At 36.0% G+C, this 17,387-nt stretch overlaps 2 protein-coding genes across 7 annotated transcripts in view; both read left to right on the forward strand.

Moving 5' to 3' along the window:
* Positions 1-8,646, forward strand: part of CCDC141 (coiled-coil domain containing 141) — a 55,801-nt gene extending 47,155 nt beyond the window's left edge. For 2 of the 5 annotated variants that reach the window (XM_064434312.1, XM_064434315.1), the window contains 4 exons: positions 349-447; positions 1,055-1,138; positions 3,944-4,836; positions 6,745-8,646. In XM_064434312.1, the coding sequence (XP_064290382.1) occupies positions 349-447; positions 1,055-1,138; positions 3,944-4,836; positions 6,745-7,009 (1,341 nt within the window). In that variant the 3' untranslated portion in view covers positions 7,010-8,646. Of the gene's footprint in view, positions 1-348; positions 448-1,054; positions 1,139-2,099; positions 2,270-3,943; positions 4,837-6,744 lie in introns of those variants that run through there. The other 3 variants (XM_064434316.1, XM_064434314.1, XM_064434317.1) reach the window with 3 other exon arrangements.
* A 130-nt stretch (positions 8,647-8,776) lies between these two features.
* On the forward strand, positions 8,777-14,763 carry LOC135308820 (myosin light chain kinase, smooth muscle-like). Of its 2 annotated transcripts, none has more exons than XM_064434319.1 (5): positions 8,777-9,687; positions 12,697-12,851; positions 12,950-13,079; positions 13,162-13,284; positions 14,407-14,763. In XM_064434319.1, the coding sequence occupies exons 1-5, from the start codon at positions 9,636-9,638 to the stop codon at positions 14,478-14,480; spliced, it is 534 nt and encodes a 177-aa protein (XP_064290389.1). In that variant the 5' UTR covers positions 8,777-9,635; the 3' UTR covers positions 14,481-14,763. The 2 variants fall into 2 exon arrangements, with proteins under 2 accessions (XP_064290389.1, XP_064290388.1); XM_064434318.1 differs by having other exon boundaries at positions 13,162-13,327; positions 14,407-14,762.
* Positions 14,764-17,387: the final 2,624 nt, after the last annotated feature.

The following is a 17,387-nucleotide window of genomic DNA, read 5'->3' on the forward strand; positions in this document are numbered from 1 at the left end:
ATTATGTGGTATTCTAAGATTTAAAAACTAATATTCTGATTGATCATCAGATTCTTAATTAGCCACTGGACTTCTTCAGTCTTATAGACTGAAGAACTATAGTCTCCTATAGTTTCCCTGCCTCAGAAAAGATCCTGTCAGTTTCAAAAAATCTTGTCATTGCTTGTCCAAGAATTAATTAATTAGGTTTTGCTGCATTTTTTTTGCCATAAGCAATTTACACCTGTGCTGATGACAGATTTTCACTTTGGTGTTTTCTGTGTTGTACAGAGCATAAATCAGTGTGAGGCTAACAATTCCTACCTTCTATTGTGTATAAACTTACTTAATTTTCTCTTCTCATGGCAGAAAGTTGACTTTTCTGAAGAGTTGATTACTGTTAAAAAAGAAGAAAGAAATGGCCAAGAAGCATGTGAGACTGTTAAAGAAGTGGAGCTAAAGCAGCAAGTTAGTTCAGTTAATTTTTCTTTTAATAACTATAACTCTTTCTTAAAAGGCTCTATGCATTGCTAGAAATGTTTTTGTTTTTCAGTCTTAAAGCCTCCATTTGGATGGGTGTTATCAGTGTAATCTTGGTCAATTGCTTTTCAGTTACCTCTTTCCCTTCTATCCAGTCCACATATTCTCCCCTATGAATTTTTATTTTTTAGCATTTTTTACATGCCTTGTATATATTTTCTAAAAACTATTCCTTTCGTAATCTTTTACTGATTTTCGTTTGGTCCTATAGTGACAGCATTCTTAACATAGAGGTACTCTTTGTGACCATTCCTCCTTCTTGAAAAATAGAATTTCTTGAACTTTCTTTTTTAAATAGAAAACCTAAGGGAATATAGAAAGTAGCAGTGGAGACTGCTGGTAGTATTCCCAGAGCCCAAGACTTCCTATGATGCCTAGATACAAGTTAGGAAAATATTTGATTTATAAGTAATATTCTATGAGAGAAACATAGCTCCGAATATGAACTAAATAATGGTGGAAATGATGATTATTTGTTCAATCATTAAAGTCTTAATCAGGAAAAAAGTGGGATTTTAAAACATTTTTCTTTCAGATGGCAGCAGGTGAATTGCTTGCAAATTCAGAAAGCACCTGTGAGAAGAGAAGCAATACTCTATCTCCTACAGGCACTAAACAAGTATGTGTTGTTCATACCAATTTACATTTAATCAGATTGATGGGCATCATTGTGTGCTCTCAGGGGGGTTCTACTCCTTAATTTGTTGCGTATCAAAAGTGAGGACTATTGTTATATTAGTAAGTTTTGAATTTATTCTCATTTACAGTGTTACCAAAAATCTGACAAAACAAGCACATAGATTCAGTTTAAAAACTGTGTGAGTAACAGGAAACAGAGAAACAATGATGGAACACAATAGCAGCTGTCAGTAGTTCAGTCATACCAATATTACAGCAAATTATATTTGACATCACGTCAAATATAATTTGCTGTAATATTGGTATGACACTACAGAAGAAATAACAAAACTCACCATCAAATAATCATCTTTATCCTCATCTCAAAACACTTAAGTTGGATTTCAGGTGTCAAGATTCTCTGCATCAGAGATCACAAATAATACTTGTATCCATGTTGAGGACAATTCACAAAACACAAGACAAGACTGAGTATGCATTTAGAATTATAAAAATCCAAACAGGCAAACATCTTTTATTCATGGATATACAATAAAAGAATATGAATGTTTCCAAATAATCAATGAATAAATGAAATCTCAGAAATACAAGGAAAGCAAAGCCAGATCTATGAGGTTATGAGGTTAATTACTTTAGCTTAAAGAATATTTTGAAGGCTGGGGATCCTGGACGTAAATGTAAATAATTTCCTATGGAAAGTAGTCTGATAAATTGGAGTGGGTTTAAGTCCTTGGAAAGGAAGGATCCATTGGTAACAGATTTAGAGATCTAAAAATTCCATTTTGCAAACTGCTAACGTAGACAAATACTGCAAGATATTAAACAGTGATGTTTTGTAGAAATTCAACTAATATAATTCTCTTCAGTTCAATACAAAATGTCCTGTAATCTGCTGATGAGCCAAAATTAAACCTAATTAATTTTCTTACCTCCATTCCAAGTCAGTGGGAGTTTCAGCATTGACTCAGAGCCCAGATTTCACTCAAAATTTTGTGACTGCTCCAAAGAGCGTCCCTCAGGAGAATCACTTCAGCAGATGTCCATAGCTCTATTTTGCTAAGCCACAGCTTTGTCAGTCCTCATCAGACCAAGTCTCAGCTGCCAAGGGGAGAAATCAAGGGTATGTGAAACAGCAAATATCATATGAGGGTTGTGGCAGCTATGATGCCTCTACCCTTTTCATCACTCCATACTTCACTTAAAGAAGTAGCAGGTTCATCTCACTACAGCCTCGAACAGTGGGCCAGCATCTCTAATTTTGTCTGTACTGCTGCGAGCTGCTTTCCCAGTATTAATTTGCTTCAAATATAATCTTAAAAGTGTGCTAGGCCTTCTCATGGCACATTGATCCTCCTGCTTTTTGGTCCATGCTGCCAAAGCCTGTGTGGCAGCTTGCTCACTCACAGCTCACCTGTCATTCTGTTCCACAGCATTTTCCCCAGTGTCTTCTAAAATCTCTTCAGGGGTCAGAGTTAGGGGATGCTTGTGGGCATTTTTATAGTAAAACTTGAACTTCGTCTTACAACTGAATTGAATTTTTTAGTAAAATAGGCACAGTAAAAGCCCAACCTGCTTGCAGTCATTTTTTCATAGGTCTGGCATGAATCACATTGCTTTGAAACAACAAAGGTAATAACTTGGGAAAGCATCTATATTATAAAGCTAACAAGTCTAAAGAACCAGGGCACATATGAGGTTCTATTACTTCTGGGTGTTTTAAAATTTTTTTGCACTAATTTTTAGATTGTATTTAGAGCACTAAAGGAAAAAGAAAACCAAAACAAATATACCACCATACTCTTGACTGGATACTGCCAGAGAATCCTGTTTTGGAAAGCAATGAAATTCAGTGTATCACCCAATATATTTGAGTGGGCAGTTTATAGATGATAGAAACACTGCTTAGCAGATTATACATTTGTGTGCAGAACTCAGCCAAGAGAGAGTAGCTTAAGGAAACATTATGCACAACTTTGCTCAGAGCCTTTGCACAAATGAAATCAATCTGAATAAGTGATTACATTCACACAAAAAATCAAGAGGCAGAGAAGTAATTAACAAAGCAGATGACTTTGATGCTTTGTGATTAAAATTAATGCACTTATGCCTCACCCAATTCTCTTTGAAACATGATGAGAGGGATTTTTATTTTTTTTTGGATCCAAGTTAACATTAAAATAATTTTTTACATTTCTTTTCTTTTAATATTTGGGAGGATCTTTTAACAGCTGGCAAAGTAAAGAAAAAAAAAGAAGGAAATATAAAATGCTTGGAAATGTTATAGAGGTGCTGCCTTTATTATTTAACGTTTGAGCATGACTGACAATCCCTTTTCTCGAAAGAACAAATCCAGCAACTTGGCTGTTAATATATTTTTATTGCTATGTAACTGTGTCCCTTTTAAATGCAATTAGACTACCTACTCCTCCTCCTCCACCACCTTTCCCTTGCAAATGCTCATATAAACAGAAGCTATGGAAAATCCACAGGTTGCCCTTTGTTTATGAAAAGGTACTTCCTGTTTTATTGTTACTGTTATACTAAATGCTTATACATAGTTATAATAGTAATTTCTAGAATCTATTTGAGCAGTTTGAAATTTCAATAAGCTGCTGCAACATTTTCTGATTAATTGTTTTTGCCCCATTTCTTTCTGTCTCTCAGAATACATCAAGCTCAATTAGAATATTGTTGCTAGATTTTGCATGACAAGGAGATGTATTAAATGGTAACTCTTTCTTTGTTTTCCTTTCTCTTCTTTCCTTTCTCTTCTTTCCCCTCCTAGTTGGAGGAGAGGAATATATTGGCTGATATTTCAGTTATCTGTCCAGCTGGTGAGGATCTTGTTTCACAGGATACAGAGCTGTCATCCTCAGCCAAAGAGGATACTTTACAGACCGAATTCCTGGCAGAAGAAACACCCTCTGGAGATGAATATGAGTGTATATCACCTGATGATATATCTTTGCCACCGCTTTCTGAGACACCAGAATCCAACCTCTTACATTCTGAAACAGAGCTAGAAGAGCAGCTCTGCTGTAGTTCTCATAGTCTGCATGTCAGTTCCTATAGCTTGCAAATGCAGAAAACCACTAGAACAGTAAAACTGATGGAAGCACCTGACCTCTTAACAAATTCTGCTTTTGCTGATGCTACAAATAATAGAATGGAAAGCCCATCAGATCACTTTCAAAAGTTTTGTATCTCTTTAACAGATTCTGATCCAAAAGTCAGAGCAGTATCTCCTTTGACTTGTAGCTCACAAGGAATATCTGAAACTAGCACTGCTTCCTGCCTTATAAAAGCCAAACCAGTAGATAGCATGATGAGTGAAACATGCAAAACACATTTACAACACCTTGAACTTCATAAAAGCATGACAGAAATGCAAGAAAAATTGCATGCCTTGAATAACTGTACTAAACCCCAGGAGAGGCTGCATGCTTTGCCTGATGCATTCTCAGGTTTCGTGTTTCAATCAGACGCCAGCAGAAGCTGTCAGAGGCAGATGGTGACCCGAGAAGAGATTAAAAGTTCTTCAGAAAAGAACAGCATGGCCAGCCTAGCTGGACAGGCGCCTAACTTCTCCCAGCTTCTGTCTAACAAAACCGTCACGGAAGGTTCTCCGGTAACTTTGGAAGTAGAAGTAACGGGATTCCCAGAGCCTACACTGACATGGTGGGTAGCTTGCAATGAGAAATAGTAAATACACCTATAGTGAGCCACCACGAACCTTTCATAACCAAACCAGTTAATCTGTAGGCTAGAATAAATGCCTTGTATCCCTTCTACTCCACACTTCTGCATGATTTCCACCTTCAGAATTGTTTTCAACAATTAACCAACTTAAAATAATCTCTCTGTACTAAATTTTAGTAATGAGAGTATCAAAGTACTGCAAATATGGCCAGTGTTTTCAAGCAAAATCATCATACAGTTTTCATATACTGGAATATGGCATTCTACTTGTTCAATGCCTTCTTAAAATCTTTGCACGCTTCAGATTTACTACAAATAAATTCACCTGCATTTTCTGAGCACCACGTATGGACAGACACATAGATGTGCATGCACACTGAAATATTTATATAGTCACTATGTAGATGGGGACACATTTACACGTATGTGAAAGTCAGGTATTAAAACTAAGGTTACATGTTAAAAAAACCCCACCTAAATATCTACACTAAGAGAATCAGTTTTATATCATATATTGGTGTGCATGATCTATCTCTCTCTTACTTGCTATGTGTCTATTTAGATTACTTTATTATTGGATTTGTGAGAAATACAAATGATGTAATGTAAACATCTGAACTCTAAAAATTCCCTGCCAAAGGGAACAGGGACTGAAAGAGGGGAAGGATTTCAAGATTTTTTTCATAGTTCTATATGCTGTGGCATGTATTCCTCCAATTTTACCTCATTTGTCTTTTCTCCACTTATTCCACTAGTCTTTCAAAATGGAGGGCTTTCTTTTAATGTATTAAATTTAAATATGCCTCTTACTGGAAAAAAATTGATGTTAATATTATTACACACTTAAAGAATTAAACTGTACGCTTTTGTTAAACTGAAAGTTTTTTCAGTGGCACTGAGAAGAATACTGGACACTGCAACCTTGGTGCTATACTCTGTTGGTATTAATAAAGTTACTGTGTTTTAAATACCAGTATTGTACAGACTGAGGAGTATTATTGGTGAAACAAGATGTTAATTTTATTATAAGAAAGCATTAATTTAGCCCAAAAATATATACACTGTTGACAGATTGTCTTTCAAAAAGATAGCATTCAGCTGGAATAATTTTGCAAATTATAAATTCATGAAAACAAAAAAAAAAATTATGGTTTTAGTTAAAAACTCACCAATAACATGTATATTGTACTGGTGTAGAAATTTCTTTGGATATACATGTGGAAAAATATTTTCCTGTTTGTGTCAGGTTAAATGTAGCCTATGCTAAAACATCATGGGGCAAGGAGAGGCAGAATTTTCTCTGTTTTCCATTTTTAAATCAGGAGTCAATACCAATACATGGTGACAGATCCTCAAGTGTTATAATATAACACCAGTTCACTGAAGTAACTCTTGATGCATTGTTCCATCCTGTTTGATGATGTGAGCTAGGTAAATGTTAAGTGTGCTGGGATGGAGGAAGGTTCTTGGCTGTCTTTTATACTAAAGATACAAGTTTAGAAAGTTTGTTTGTTGGTCCTTTAGAGCCTGTTCATGAGTTGGATGTGGACTGACTCACGACCTCATTAGCAAAAATGTCTCAGCACAAAACTGAGGGCCCAGGCCCCCATGTTACCTATCTAATGCTGCAGTGAGAGACTTATAGCTTGTCTGTTGAAAACCATTTTCAGAACCAAATTTTCTACTGTTAAGAATATATCATCCAGTAACTTGCATTGTTTAACTGTTCATGCATTTTGACAGAGTAAGTTTAAAACTGAGAAATGAGAGTACAGCAGTTCTCTGTCTCTTGCTGTTGTTGTAGCGTTACAGAGATTTTCTGAATTTGCAAAGTTCTGTGTGGAGTGCAGCAATAAAACTGACTTGCAAACTGACTCTCTGCTTCAGGTACAAGAAGGGCCAGAAACTGACTGCAGATGAGCACTTAAAGCTTTTACAAAAGGAGACAAAGCATACTTTGTTCATTCAGAAGGTGTGTGATAAAGATGCTGGCCTCTATGTTGCTCGGGCTAAAAATTTGAACGGCACTATCTCCTCAAGTGCCATTCTTCAGGTGCAAGGTAACAGGCCACCTATTGCAAGAATAGACTGGATAATGCTGTGTGTCATCTATATTAGTGTTTCACTAATGTACTGGCTATTCACAAAATAAGTACAATATTGACTGCACCGGACTTAATTAGCACATGTTAAATTTATTTTCTTACACTGCTTTTTCACAATATATACCAAACCACTTTTTATGGCAAAATGGACATATTGCTTGTTTCTTTATTGCCAGTATTCTGTGTTTATTCTACTTTCTCATGGTGATGTTGAGAAAAAAACTTTACGAAGATTTTTCTAGAGTCTGAGGTTGAGTTTTGCTTTCTAAAATGTAGGCATTCCAAAGCATTGGAAACAGTTTTAATGGTTGTAGGTTTTAAATGTCAGTGTAGAGCCAGGTAGAGTGCTCAGATTGCTGTATATTTTGGGATATGTCTTCTCTTGGGATGGGGTGTGAAAGGTGTTGGAATTTTTTGAAACATAGAATGTATTTTTTCCACCGATGTGTTTGCTTGTATGCTTACAAAAAATATTTTTAGGACAAAGCTTTTCAGTAAAGGTATCATACCATTCATGATTGAACTAACAGATCAGATTTAGGTCTGGCTCAGCCCAGCATACAATTTCCACAAAGGAAAGCTGCAGTAGTTCCAACAGTTTGGATTGTGCTACAGAACTGACCCAGAATCATCAGGATTTATGTAAGTGGCATCTAGCACATAACAGAACAAATGTTTACAGAATGAAACATTCCAACATTCCACTCTGCTTAAATAGATGTCTGTGATACTTACTCTGCCTTCTTACAAATTTAAAGATAGAAACATTTCTAATAATCCTCTAAATTGTTCATATAAGACAAGAAAGTTAATAATTTATCAAGTGAGCATTTGCACTCATTTAAAATTTTTAACACACTGATTTCAAACAGAATCAACCAAGTTGGCGAAATATCCAAAAGTGTATTCAAATTTAAAAAATAAACATAAAAAAGAAAATTCAGTCAAACAGAATTATTCTTTAACTTCAAAACAGTAAATCCAAACAAATACTTTGTTCACCTACAGTTTGTATTTCCTTCTTGTCAAGGACAACCACAAATATATTTTTTAATTAAAGTTCTAATTTTTTTACTATTACATAACAATGGTGTAACAATGCCAGTGGAAGATTCAATTTATAAATCCTCAAATATATCTTCATTCTTTAGCCTCAGTATTTGTTGTACTTAGAGAGTAAAAAGAGTTGACAAACAGCTACATTATTTTTCCTGCAACTTTTGATTACCAGCTTTCATGTTACAATTGCATTGCTGTGGAAAATGTTTAAAGAGGAAATATTTACCTTCTCTTGCATAATTTGCTGGAATGAAGTAAACCTTTTACTGTGTAGTATGCTATGAAAAGAACATATATTGTAATTGCTGAGGGTCAGACATTTTGGCCTAGTGACTGCAACATTAAAAAATTCCTGTGACTTTGAAAAAGGAGAAGTTCTCATGATATAACCTCACATCAAAGAGAGGGAACAGGAGGAGGAAGTGGTGAACAGATGGGGAAACACAGTAAGTTCTAATAAACTTGGTATTACCCTTAATGAACCACTTTCTAACTTCAGTCACCTTCCAAAAAATATAGATTCACAAGAATTTTCTCAGGTATAAATTTCACCTGTTTTCCTGCAGTGTATTTTCCATTTCACAATAAAGATAATTTAGATCTTAATAAATAATTGTAAAGTATAGACTACCTTTGCTTGTTTGTTTGTTAAAAATTTCCTCTGAGAATTTGACCGTTTCTGTGAATTTTAGATAAGCAAAAGTTGATTTTATGAGTATGGTATTGCATCTACTTTCAATCAGGAATAGCTTTAAATGCACAGTTTTTAATGGGTGGTTATCAGCCACAATTTTAATTGCTGCAAGAAACAAGATTTCAAACAGAGTGATTAGAGATACTGGATTCACAGCAGGACTCCAAAAATCTCATGGTTTTAATGTTCTGCTTTGTAAACAAAGACATAATCAACACTGGTTACTGCTGTGCTGGCAGTCTGGATTTAAATACCCTTTATTTAAGGACTCAAATGAGTCCTTAAAAAAATTACTGGAAAATTCCAGCTGTGTTCTGGTTAGATAATCCAAAAAAAGGGAAAAAAAGTGACAGTGATGTAATCTCATGATGTACTAGTATTTCTTTGAAGGAAAAAAACTCACTCATTCTGTTGCAGCAATAATCTTAACATAATGCTTCCCACTCATTGTTTTTTTTAATAGTTTATACTTTGCATGCTTTACCTCTTCCTTCTTTTAACCATACTCCAGAGCAGGGAATACATCTGGGTGTTTTGTACGGCTCTGGTTCTTGGTTCACAGCTCTGATTTCCCATCATTGCAGTCACAGTTTTGAGCCTATGGTTGCCTCAAGACCGCAAAATGTTTACATCTTCCTGATGGCTCCCTTATAGAGAGGATTTAAACCTCAGTCCCACCATCCTTATAATAAAGACGTTAGGCACAGAACTAACCTACACTCCCTTCCTTCTTCCCCATATGAAGACACCCTTTAAGAAAATGGTGAAAGATATTGCCTGAATACAAGACATGGAGTTGGGTGAAGGTGTGTTTACACAAGGTACCTAAATTTGGAGGGGGAAAGGAATTAATTATTTTAATTTTTCAAAAGAAGCAGCCTGTCTGAGGTCACAGGTTTGAGTCAGTAGGCAGAGGGAGGATGAGCCATTTCCCAGATTGGATCCGATGTGGCTGGAGCTGCCATGGAGAAGGTGAGTTCCTTTCAAATGACTTGTATGGTATGCTTACTTCTCCACCTTTCTCTGGAGGCTTTTCTTGGGTAAAGGAGTCATTTTCATGTGTGTATTATCATCTGTGGTCCAGAGGAACTGTGTCTTGAAAAATTACTACCGAGACTTTAAAGAGGTTACACATGGTATTCAAGGAGACTGGAGCTCTGGGATTACGGATATTTCAGATCAATTGGGACATGAGACCTGCTTAATATTCCTAATAAAGGAATCCTTCTGTTTGTGTTAGGAGCTTGACTGAGACAAAATCTCAAAACAATAAAGTGCACTGTTGATTTAGAGTAATGCTGAGCAAATCCAAAATCTCTAAGCAGCATGGTGGGAATCTGCCTAGCCTAAATTCATGGAGAAGACAGGGGAAGTTCATAAAATTACTAATATCACATTTCAAGACACCAGAGACCAGAAATTACGTGCCTAGAGTAAATAAATTGAGAATAACTTTGAAGCAATTTAATTTAAAAACTGGCTGTTAAAACCAATTTGGCTTGACCTGCACGCCTGTGTGTGAGAGAGGCTTCAGGCAGGGGTGAAGGCCGTGTAATAGACAGATGAAGGGGGACTTTGCTACTGCAGTTTTTGCATTGCTCCAGGTTGATGATCTTTCTGTGCTTATTCACCAGTTTGCAGCATAACTCTACTGGTTCCTACAGATAACTCATGGAATATTGAATACTTGACAAAATTATTGTCCGAAGCTGTAAGAGTGGTATTTCAGTACCACTGGCTACCTGATTATTTTTTTCCACAGTGGAGGAACAGATCTGTTCTTTCTAACCTTGGTGGATGTGGACATCATGGGTTGTCCAGCCAAGAAATAATTTGCAATTAACAAATTTTCTTCTGAGTTTTTGTTATGATATCATGGGAAAACCATTGGTGAAAAATAACCATCCATTCTATTTTGAAGGTTGCTGTCAAATGATAAAATCTTTACAGCAGATTTTGTTGAGTGTCCGTGCCAGAAAGAGTTGTAGGAACTGTCACTTCATGGTTTTATTTGCACATACTTTTCCCTTTGCTTTCTAGAAACTGAACATTTCAGTTTTTATGTTCTGCTGCCTTACTGATATAAAGTCAAGATGTGGTCTGATCATTATTACTGTTACCTTTCCACTAAGATTTTTTTTTTTTAATGGTAAAAATCATTCTGGTATGAGATGCAACATGACTACACAGGATAATCCAAACTGCACAAGAATTCCAGCCAAAATTATCCCAAGGAGTGGCTGAAGCCCACTTAATGTTTTCTGCTGGAATATAAGCTAATCATGTACTATTTGTGACCTATTGCTAACTGCCTTCAAAGAGTAGACAGGGGTGTAAAATTGGTTCTCCTACTCGAAGTGAAGCTGGAGATCTCAAATTTCTGGGTTTCAGGTGCATGTAATGCAGTGGGGGTGGCAGCTTGCACATGCTAACCTTCAGCAGCTAAGAACTGAGTTGTTTGAGCTGCTCTGGCTGGCTAATACTGAGGTCACACAAGGTTAGTACAAATGTGGGAGACTAAACTTAAATTCTTCTGCTTTGCCTTGCTGCCTCAGTCCTGCAGTACCTAGGAAGAATAGAAAAGCAGCTAAGCCTGAAAGCTTATTGCAAATAAGAGCTCACCTAAGAAGTGAATTTATTAATGCAGTGGTCAAAATGTCTGCCTCGTGATGCCAGCAGGCCCAAATTTGGCAAAAATAGCCTTTGGCTCAATAGATTTGGGTTTAGAAGTTGGTGGGCACTTGTGTGAGATAAGCTGATTTTGTTTCTTAATAGCATAAAGAAAAAATGTTTGTCCTTAGACAGTACAGTAATGGTGGCATGGCAGTTCCAAACTGTGTCATTTACCACACGCTTCAGTACCTTTATATTTCAGAGAAGGCCAGTGATAACTTTCGTCAAATATTTTGGAAATGTGGAACAATTTATATTAAAGAGGAAGAAGGATGCATTCTTTGTGATAGAGATGCAAAAGGATAATTTTTATTATAAGATGTCTTCATGTGTTGTTCTTGCATAAACATTTGCTTTACATTCCCTGTGTCAAGAATACTTCGTTCTGCGCTTGTCTTCTCTTTTTACTGTAACCTTCTAGGTGGAATATAAGTTGAACCTCAGGTGGTAGTACAATGATTCAATAAATCCAGCTTTACAGCTCATTAAGTTAAAAGTCACAGAAAGCAATGATTTCATTCAGTACAAACTGATGCTGATGATCAAAATTTCTTCAGTTTTGGTGGGTTAATTTGTATTGATCAGTCCTTGTCATGGTTCAGGTGTCATCTGTCCTTCCACAGTAGGCATGAGGCTAGCACAAAATCAATCTCATGTGCTTTGGGTATTGCAATAGAAAAGCAATTACATGCCCATCCTTCATCTGAACCAAATTTGTACTGGATAATGTGGTAGCACATGGTTTCAATATTAATGATGGCCAAAATAATGATGTGGTCAAAGCAGCAGAGAGGCATCATTCTGCCCTTCATTAGCTGCAAATATCAATTTTTAAAATCTCTTCAATACCTGTTTTTTTAAAAAAATAAATAATGGGGGGAAAGTGATGAAAGTGTGTTGTACAACAATGCACTAAATTATAAAATTTGCTCTCATGATTTTGTCACTTTAAATTTGTGTGGAATAATTAATCTTCCTCCTTCACTGAAACAATAATTCCCACAGACTTGCCTAATATCCTACCAAACAACAAGATTCTTTAACACTCCCATGGAACTAATACCACTATGCTGATGCATGAAATTCTTGGGTGCTTAATATCCATGTTTTTTAATAAATGTTACGTTAGAGAGATAAACTATATATGGCAACTGTCTTGCAAACAAGTTATTCTCAGTTCCAGACATCAGTAAAGGTTCTCTTTGTCTTTCAATGTGATAAATTTAACCAGAACAGATTATTTTCTTTAGTTGCTTTGATTGTGTCTTTTAAAACACTGTGAATATTGATTTGATTTTTTTTTTCCAGTACAAGGAGAACAGCCAAACTTCATACAAAAGTTTGGACATAGAACTCTGCAAGAAGGAGAAGATTTAATCCTGCATTGCACTATACATGGAAAGCCCAAACCACGTGTCTGCTGGACAAAGGATGACATCCAAGTGGTATCTGGAGATATCAGTGTATGTTTTGATGTTCTTGAAATTTTTCTTGGGAGAAAGGTAATTTATACTGCTTTGTGGTACTAATTATCCCCTATGTGCATTCTCTTGTTTTACAGATTGAGAAATTAGGAGATACCTATTACCTTTTAAAAAGAAATGTAGTCCTTGCTGATACTGGGAAATATATCTGTGTTGCCAGCAATGAAGTTGGAAAGGCACACTGTTCTGCCTTTGTGACAGTGATAGGTGATTTGTCCTGCCAGCTGCATGCTTTTTGGCACCCTCTTGCCTTACTGCATGAGCAACTAACGTACATGTTTTGTTTCAGAGAAAAATACACCTCCCAACACTTCCAGTGTAACTCAGGCTAAACCAGAGTGTGAAGATGGATACTTTTCGGAAGACGTGAGTGTCACCACAACGGAGCTGGTACAAGCCCAGGACTCACCATGTAAGAGAGAAGAAAGGCCAGTGGCTAAATGTACTCCTGTAAGGTAACCTGCATCTTACACCATGCTGCAACTTGTACTACTGCAACAGCTGTAAGGACCTTAACTCACAAAGCACACATCAAGCACTCTTCCTAAGCTATGAATTTCAGGGCAATGTACATTGTGTGCATAATATGTGACTCCCTTTTTCACTTAGTTCTTCATCAAAAGACATGTAATTTTAGATCAAAGGACTAGTAATACATTAGAAAATGGAGCCTATGCAAGATATTTATGTTTAGTGAAATATTTTTTTGAAATCTAGTCATCTTAATCTAGATATTAATGTAAGATTGAAGAGCTTAAAACACAAAGTATTACAGAAGTTCAAATTGATGCAGCTATATGAAGTTTCATGTACAGAATATATAAGCGAGATTTTCTACTAGGCAAGTCTTATTCTGAAGCATAAGTAGCAAGGCTAATGAGACAGGAACTTTCATTGTTCATTAATTGATTAAAAATAACAATGCTTCCCACTGGGTAATTTAAGATTAAATAAATGAGATACATGAAGTCACTAATCCCTGTGACTTTCAGCACGGGATGAAATCTTGCCCCATGAATTTAGGCTCTGGTAAAAAAGAAAGAGCATTTTTGTCTTTAAATTTCTGAGGTTTATCCATCTAGATGTAGCACAACTTGTAAACATAAAGGAAAGGTTTTGCATGTTTTGATTCAAAAGCTCTGCTCTTTGTGAGCTGCCTGTACACTTTGCTTCATGACCAGCTGACAAAGCATTGATCCCATATATTTTGTTCAGGGTTTTTTTATAGCAGGTATTCCTAAGCAAAAAGTTACATGCCAGATGATCATAATTTTACAGAAGTCACATAGAGAATTCAGTATGATTAAAACATGTAGACTGTATGGAAAGGTTAGATTTATCCTAATTTTTTCTCTTATTTTCTGTTGTTTATAGCTAATGTCTTCTGGTCAGTAAGATGAGATTTAGAATATTTTATGTTCTCTCTGTAATCACAGTTTATTTGATTTCTAATCTTTTATTTTCACAAAACCATGAAGAACTGTTGTGCCACCATTAAAAATATGAGCAATATTAACTGACCCTTTTCTAACAGGTTTAAAAAGAAACTCTGGTTTCAAGGAGTGCATCTTGAACTTGAAAGGCCATAAGAGATTAACTTCAATTTGAGACATGGTCCCATTCTTCTGCCTGATGCAGTGGAACGGAAGATGGACTGAACTGCAAGATGCCTGATTCCTGAGCATGTTTGTGTTGTTTGCTGTGTCCATTAGTAGGTATTGGCCATGGGTGAGGAGCAGATGAATTTTGGGTGCTATCCAATATATATCTAGATTCAAATTTGTATTTTGTTTCTTTACAAATAAATAATTATTAAAATTCACCTGTGCACAGCATTTATTAGACAGTGATTTCTGATTTCTTTTGGGTTTGCTCTGGATTGTTGGGCAAATAACAGAAGGTGATGATGGGGAAAAGAAACATTCTCCTTCAAAATTGCAGATCTCCTTGGTGATTCACTAGTACCCACTGTTGTATTCTTCTACAAATTTCATCAGTGATATTAATTCCATCAATAGGTCTTCCCCGTAGCTATTATAGAGAATTAGGATTTAAAAGAAAATTATCTTGTAACTACAAAATTCTTCAGTTTATTAAATACTGTTAGTTGTCGTATTTCTAACACCTTTGAAACATTTTTCAGAGGTCACCCACCAGAAGGAGTGGTTACTTATATCAGCAAACCTTGTCTAATGCTTTCTTAGCAGCAGGAATGTCTTCAGAGAAGAGAATGTCTCTCTAAGTCAGCATAATGGAGCAGTCTTCCACTGCAAGCTTCTGCTTTCAGGACTAGATTACTGTGACAATACAGTCCATTTCCAGTTGGTGCCTGCCATCGCAGTTCAAAGGAGAGGACTAAGAAGTGATACTAGTTCTACCTTCAAAGCACATTTAGCCAAGGACTCTTCAATAACAGAATTCCTTAGGAACCACAGTGTCTATTCAGGGTATTGAAAAAGGCCTGAACTGGAATTGAATCCTTTGGATTGTAGGCCAGTCATTAGCATGACAAAGCATTAGCTTTGTCTCCATCTCTTGCATTCAGAGTTTAGGTGTGTTTTCCAATTTATTGCAAAGCTTCTTGTAGAGAAAGACAAGGACTTTTGTAGTGTCATCCACATGCAGCATTGAAAAAGGTAGTTCAGGAAAAGCTCCATTTTGGATGGCTGTTTGGGTGCCACAACAGTAAACAAAACAGTTGCCCTTGCAAATAACATTTCTCGAGCTTCATCTGTCTGATTCAGATTTTCAAAGTCCTAGCTTTGAAAATTTTGTGAAATGATTCACACTCCTAGGACTTTTTCTTCAGTGCTCTCCCAATGGCTTGGCCAACACAGACACACACAGATTCCACATGTACTGTGCATTTCCATGTTGTCCATCATTCTGTCACTCTGTACATGCACATTGATTAGACCTACTCTGGTCTTGCATACCACTGCAATGCACTCACACTTCTCAGTGGGAGCAGATAGGGATTTAAGCAGTGCAGCATTTTTGTGATTCATCCAAGTAGATGTCATCTGTACAAAATTGTCACTGAAATAACATATTTAAGAATTGCTTAAATTGTAATATTGAAACATTAGACATTTTTCTTCATCAAGATGCAGTTTGGATAGCAGAAACTTAAATTTATCTCCAAGTTAAAGTACAGTCAGAGAGAGGAAATGAGCTGGAAAAAAAATATCATGTACATGTCTTCACCTGATCACATAAATCACTTGCTTGACGTTATGGAAAAGTCAGTGGCATCCTGCCCACAGAAGAGTCACAAGGCTATGTATATGTGCACATAAATATAGTAGCTGCAGACTGAAGTACTTGCTCTGCATATTTACTTTGTATCTCTCATGGATTTTTCCAAAATGGAATGAAGACAAGTGTCAAACATCTTATAGATCCTATGCAATTACCTTTCCCAAATAAGCCCCTCGTTTGCATGTGTTATTTAGATTTAGAGATGTCATAGAAAATACTGTGTTTCTAACTGTACTCACATTCAGAGGACTGAAAAATTACATACTAGATGTCCATCCCCTTCTTCCCCCCAAATTATAAACCCCCTAAAATTAATGTTCTTTTCTGAGCTGGAACTTTTTATTATGGCATATATGATTTCCTACTCAGAAATTGATTCCATAAAAATGAAAGTGTAGAATTCAATGCTTGCTGATCTTGGATGCTCATCAAATTTAAAGTTTTGGGTTCTTTTTGCTTTTCTTTGATGGTTAGACTATGAGAAAAAAATTCAATACTTAGCGGTTTTTTCTCTTGATTCACAAAACATAACTCAGGAAAAAAGTTTCAATGTTTCTTTAAATAATACATGGGGCAAACCAGAAATCTGTCTATCTGTTCTTATGGTTTCTACTGTTACAAAACAGTAGAAAGTGGTGTATATAAATAAATAAAGATCTATCAACTTTCTTTGGCCAATGAGTAACACAGCTATTGCTTCAAATGTTCCCAGAGAATGGATCCATTATGAAAAATGGTAAGTGTGTTTCTTTTCATTTTACAAATCATTGATGTCCACAGATTTATTAAAAGGTTTCCAAAATTGATGAAATATATGTATCTATTAAATACTAAGGACTGCCTCAGTGTTAGGTAAAACTTGTTCCCAGTACAATGATGTTAATTGCTGTTTTGTGGTAGGAAATGGAACACCTAATCAGTATGTTCTTTACTCTGGGGGCAGGTTTTGTTAGTAGGGCCTGCTCTCTAAAGTGAAGTGCTGAGAAGGCAAATGTTTCTCTTTCTTCCTTGTTCCATATATGTAAATGTATGAGGATGATGCATAAAGAAATAATATACAAGGAAATCTTGTCAAAAGCCACATCTGTAAATCTCCTTAGGTATTTCAAAGGAGATCATATAAGTGACTGCTATCAAGATGAAGTTAGTGAATAGGAGCCCTGATAATGTGCAGTTTCCAGTAAGTTCTTCCCATATGAAGCAGATAAAGTAATTTCAAAGCTCACTTAGTGCCTTAGTTTTGTTTTCTATTTT

This window comes from Passer domesticus, chromosome 10, assembly GCF_036417665.1.
Source record: "Passer domesticus isolate bPasDom1 chromosome 10, bPasDom1.hap1, whole genome shotgun sequence".
Classification (NCBI taxonomy): Eukaryota; Metazoa; Chordata; class Aves; order Passeriformes; family Passeridae; genus Passer; species Passer domesticus.

What these genes read in the sequence shown, in the direction of transcription:
- LOC135308820 (XM_064434318.1), top strand. Translation starts at nt 9,636, where the DNA reads ATGAGCCATTTCCCAGATTGGATCCGATGTGGCTGGAGCTGCCATGGA. An exon ending in CTGGAGCTGCCATGGAGAAG is followed by an intron (nt 9,688 to 12,696) that starts GTGAGTTCCTTT and finishes TTTTTTTTCCAG; the next exon opens with TACAAGGAGAACAGCCAAAC. An exon ending in TGGTATCTGGAGATATCAGT is followed by an intron (nt 12,852 to 12,949) that starts GTATGTTTTGAT and finishes CTTGTTTTACAG; the next exon opens with ATTGAGAAATTAGGAGATAC.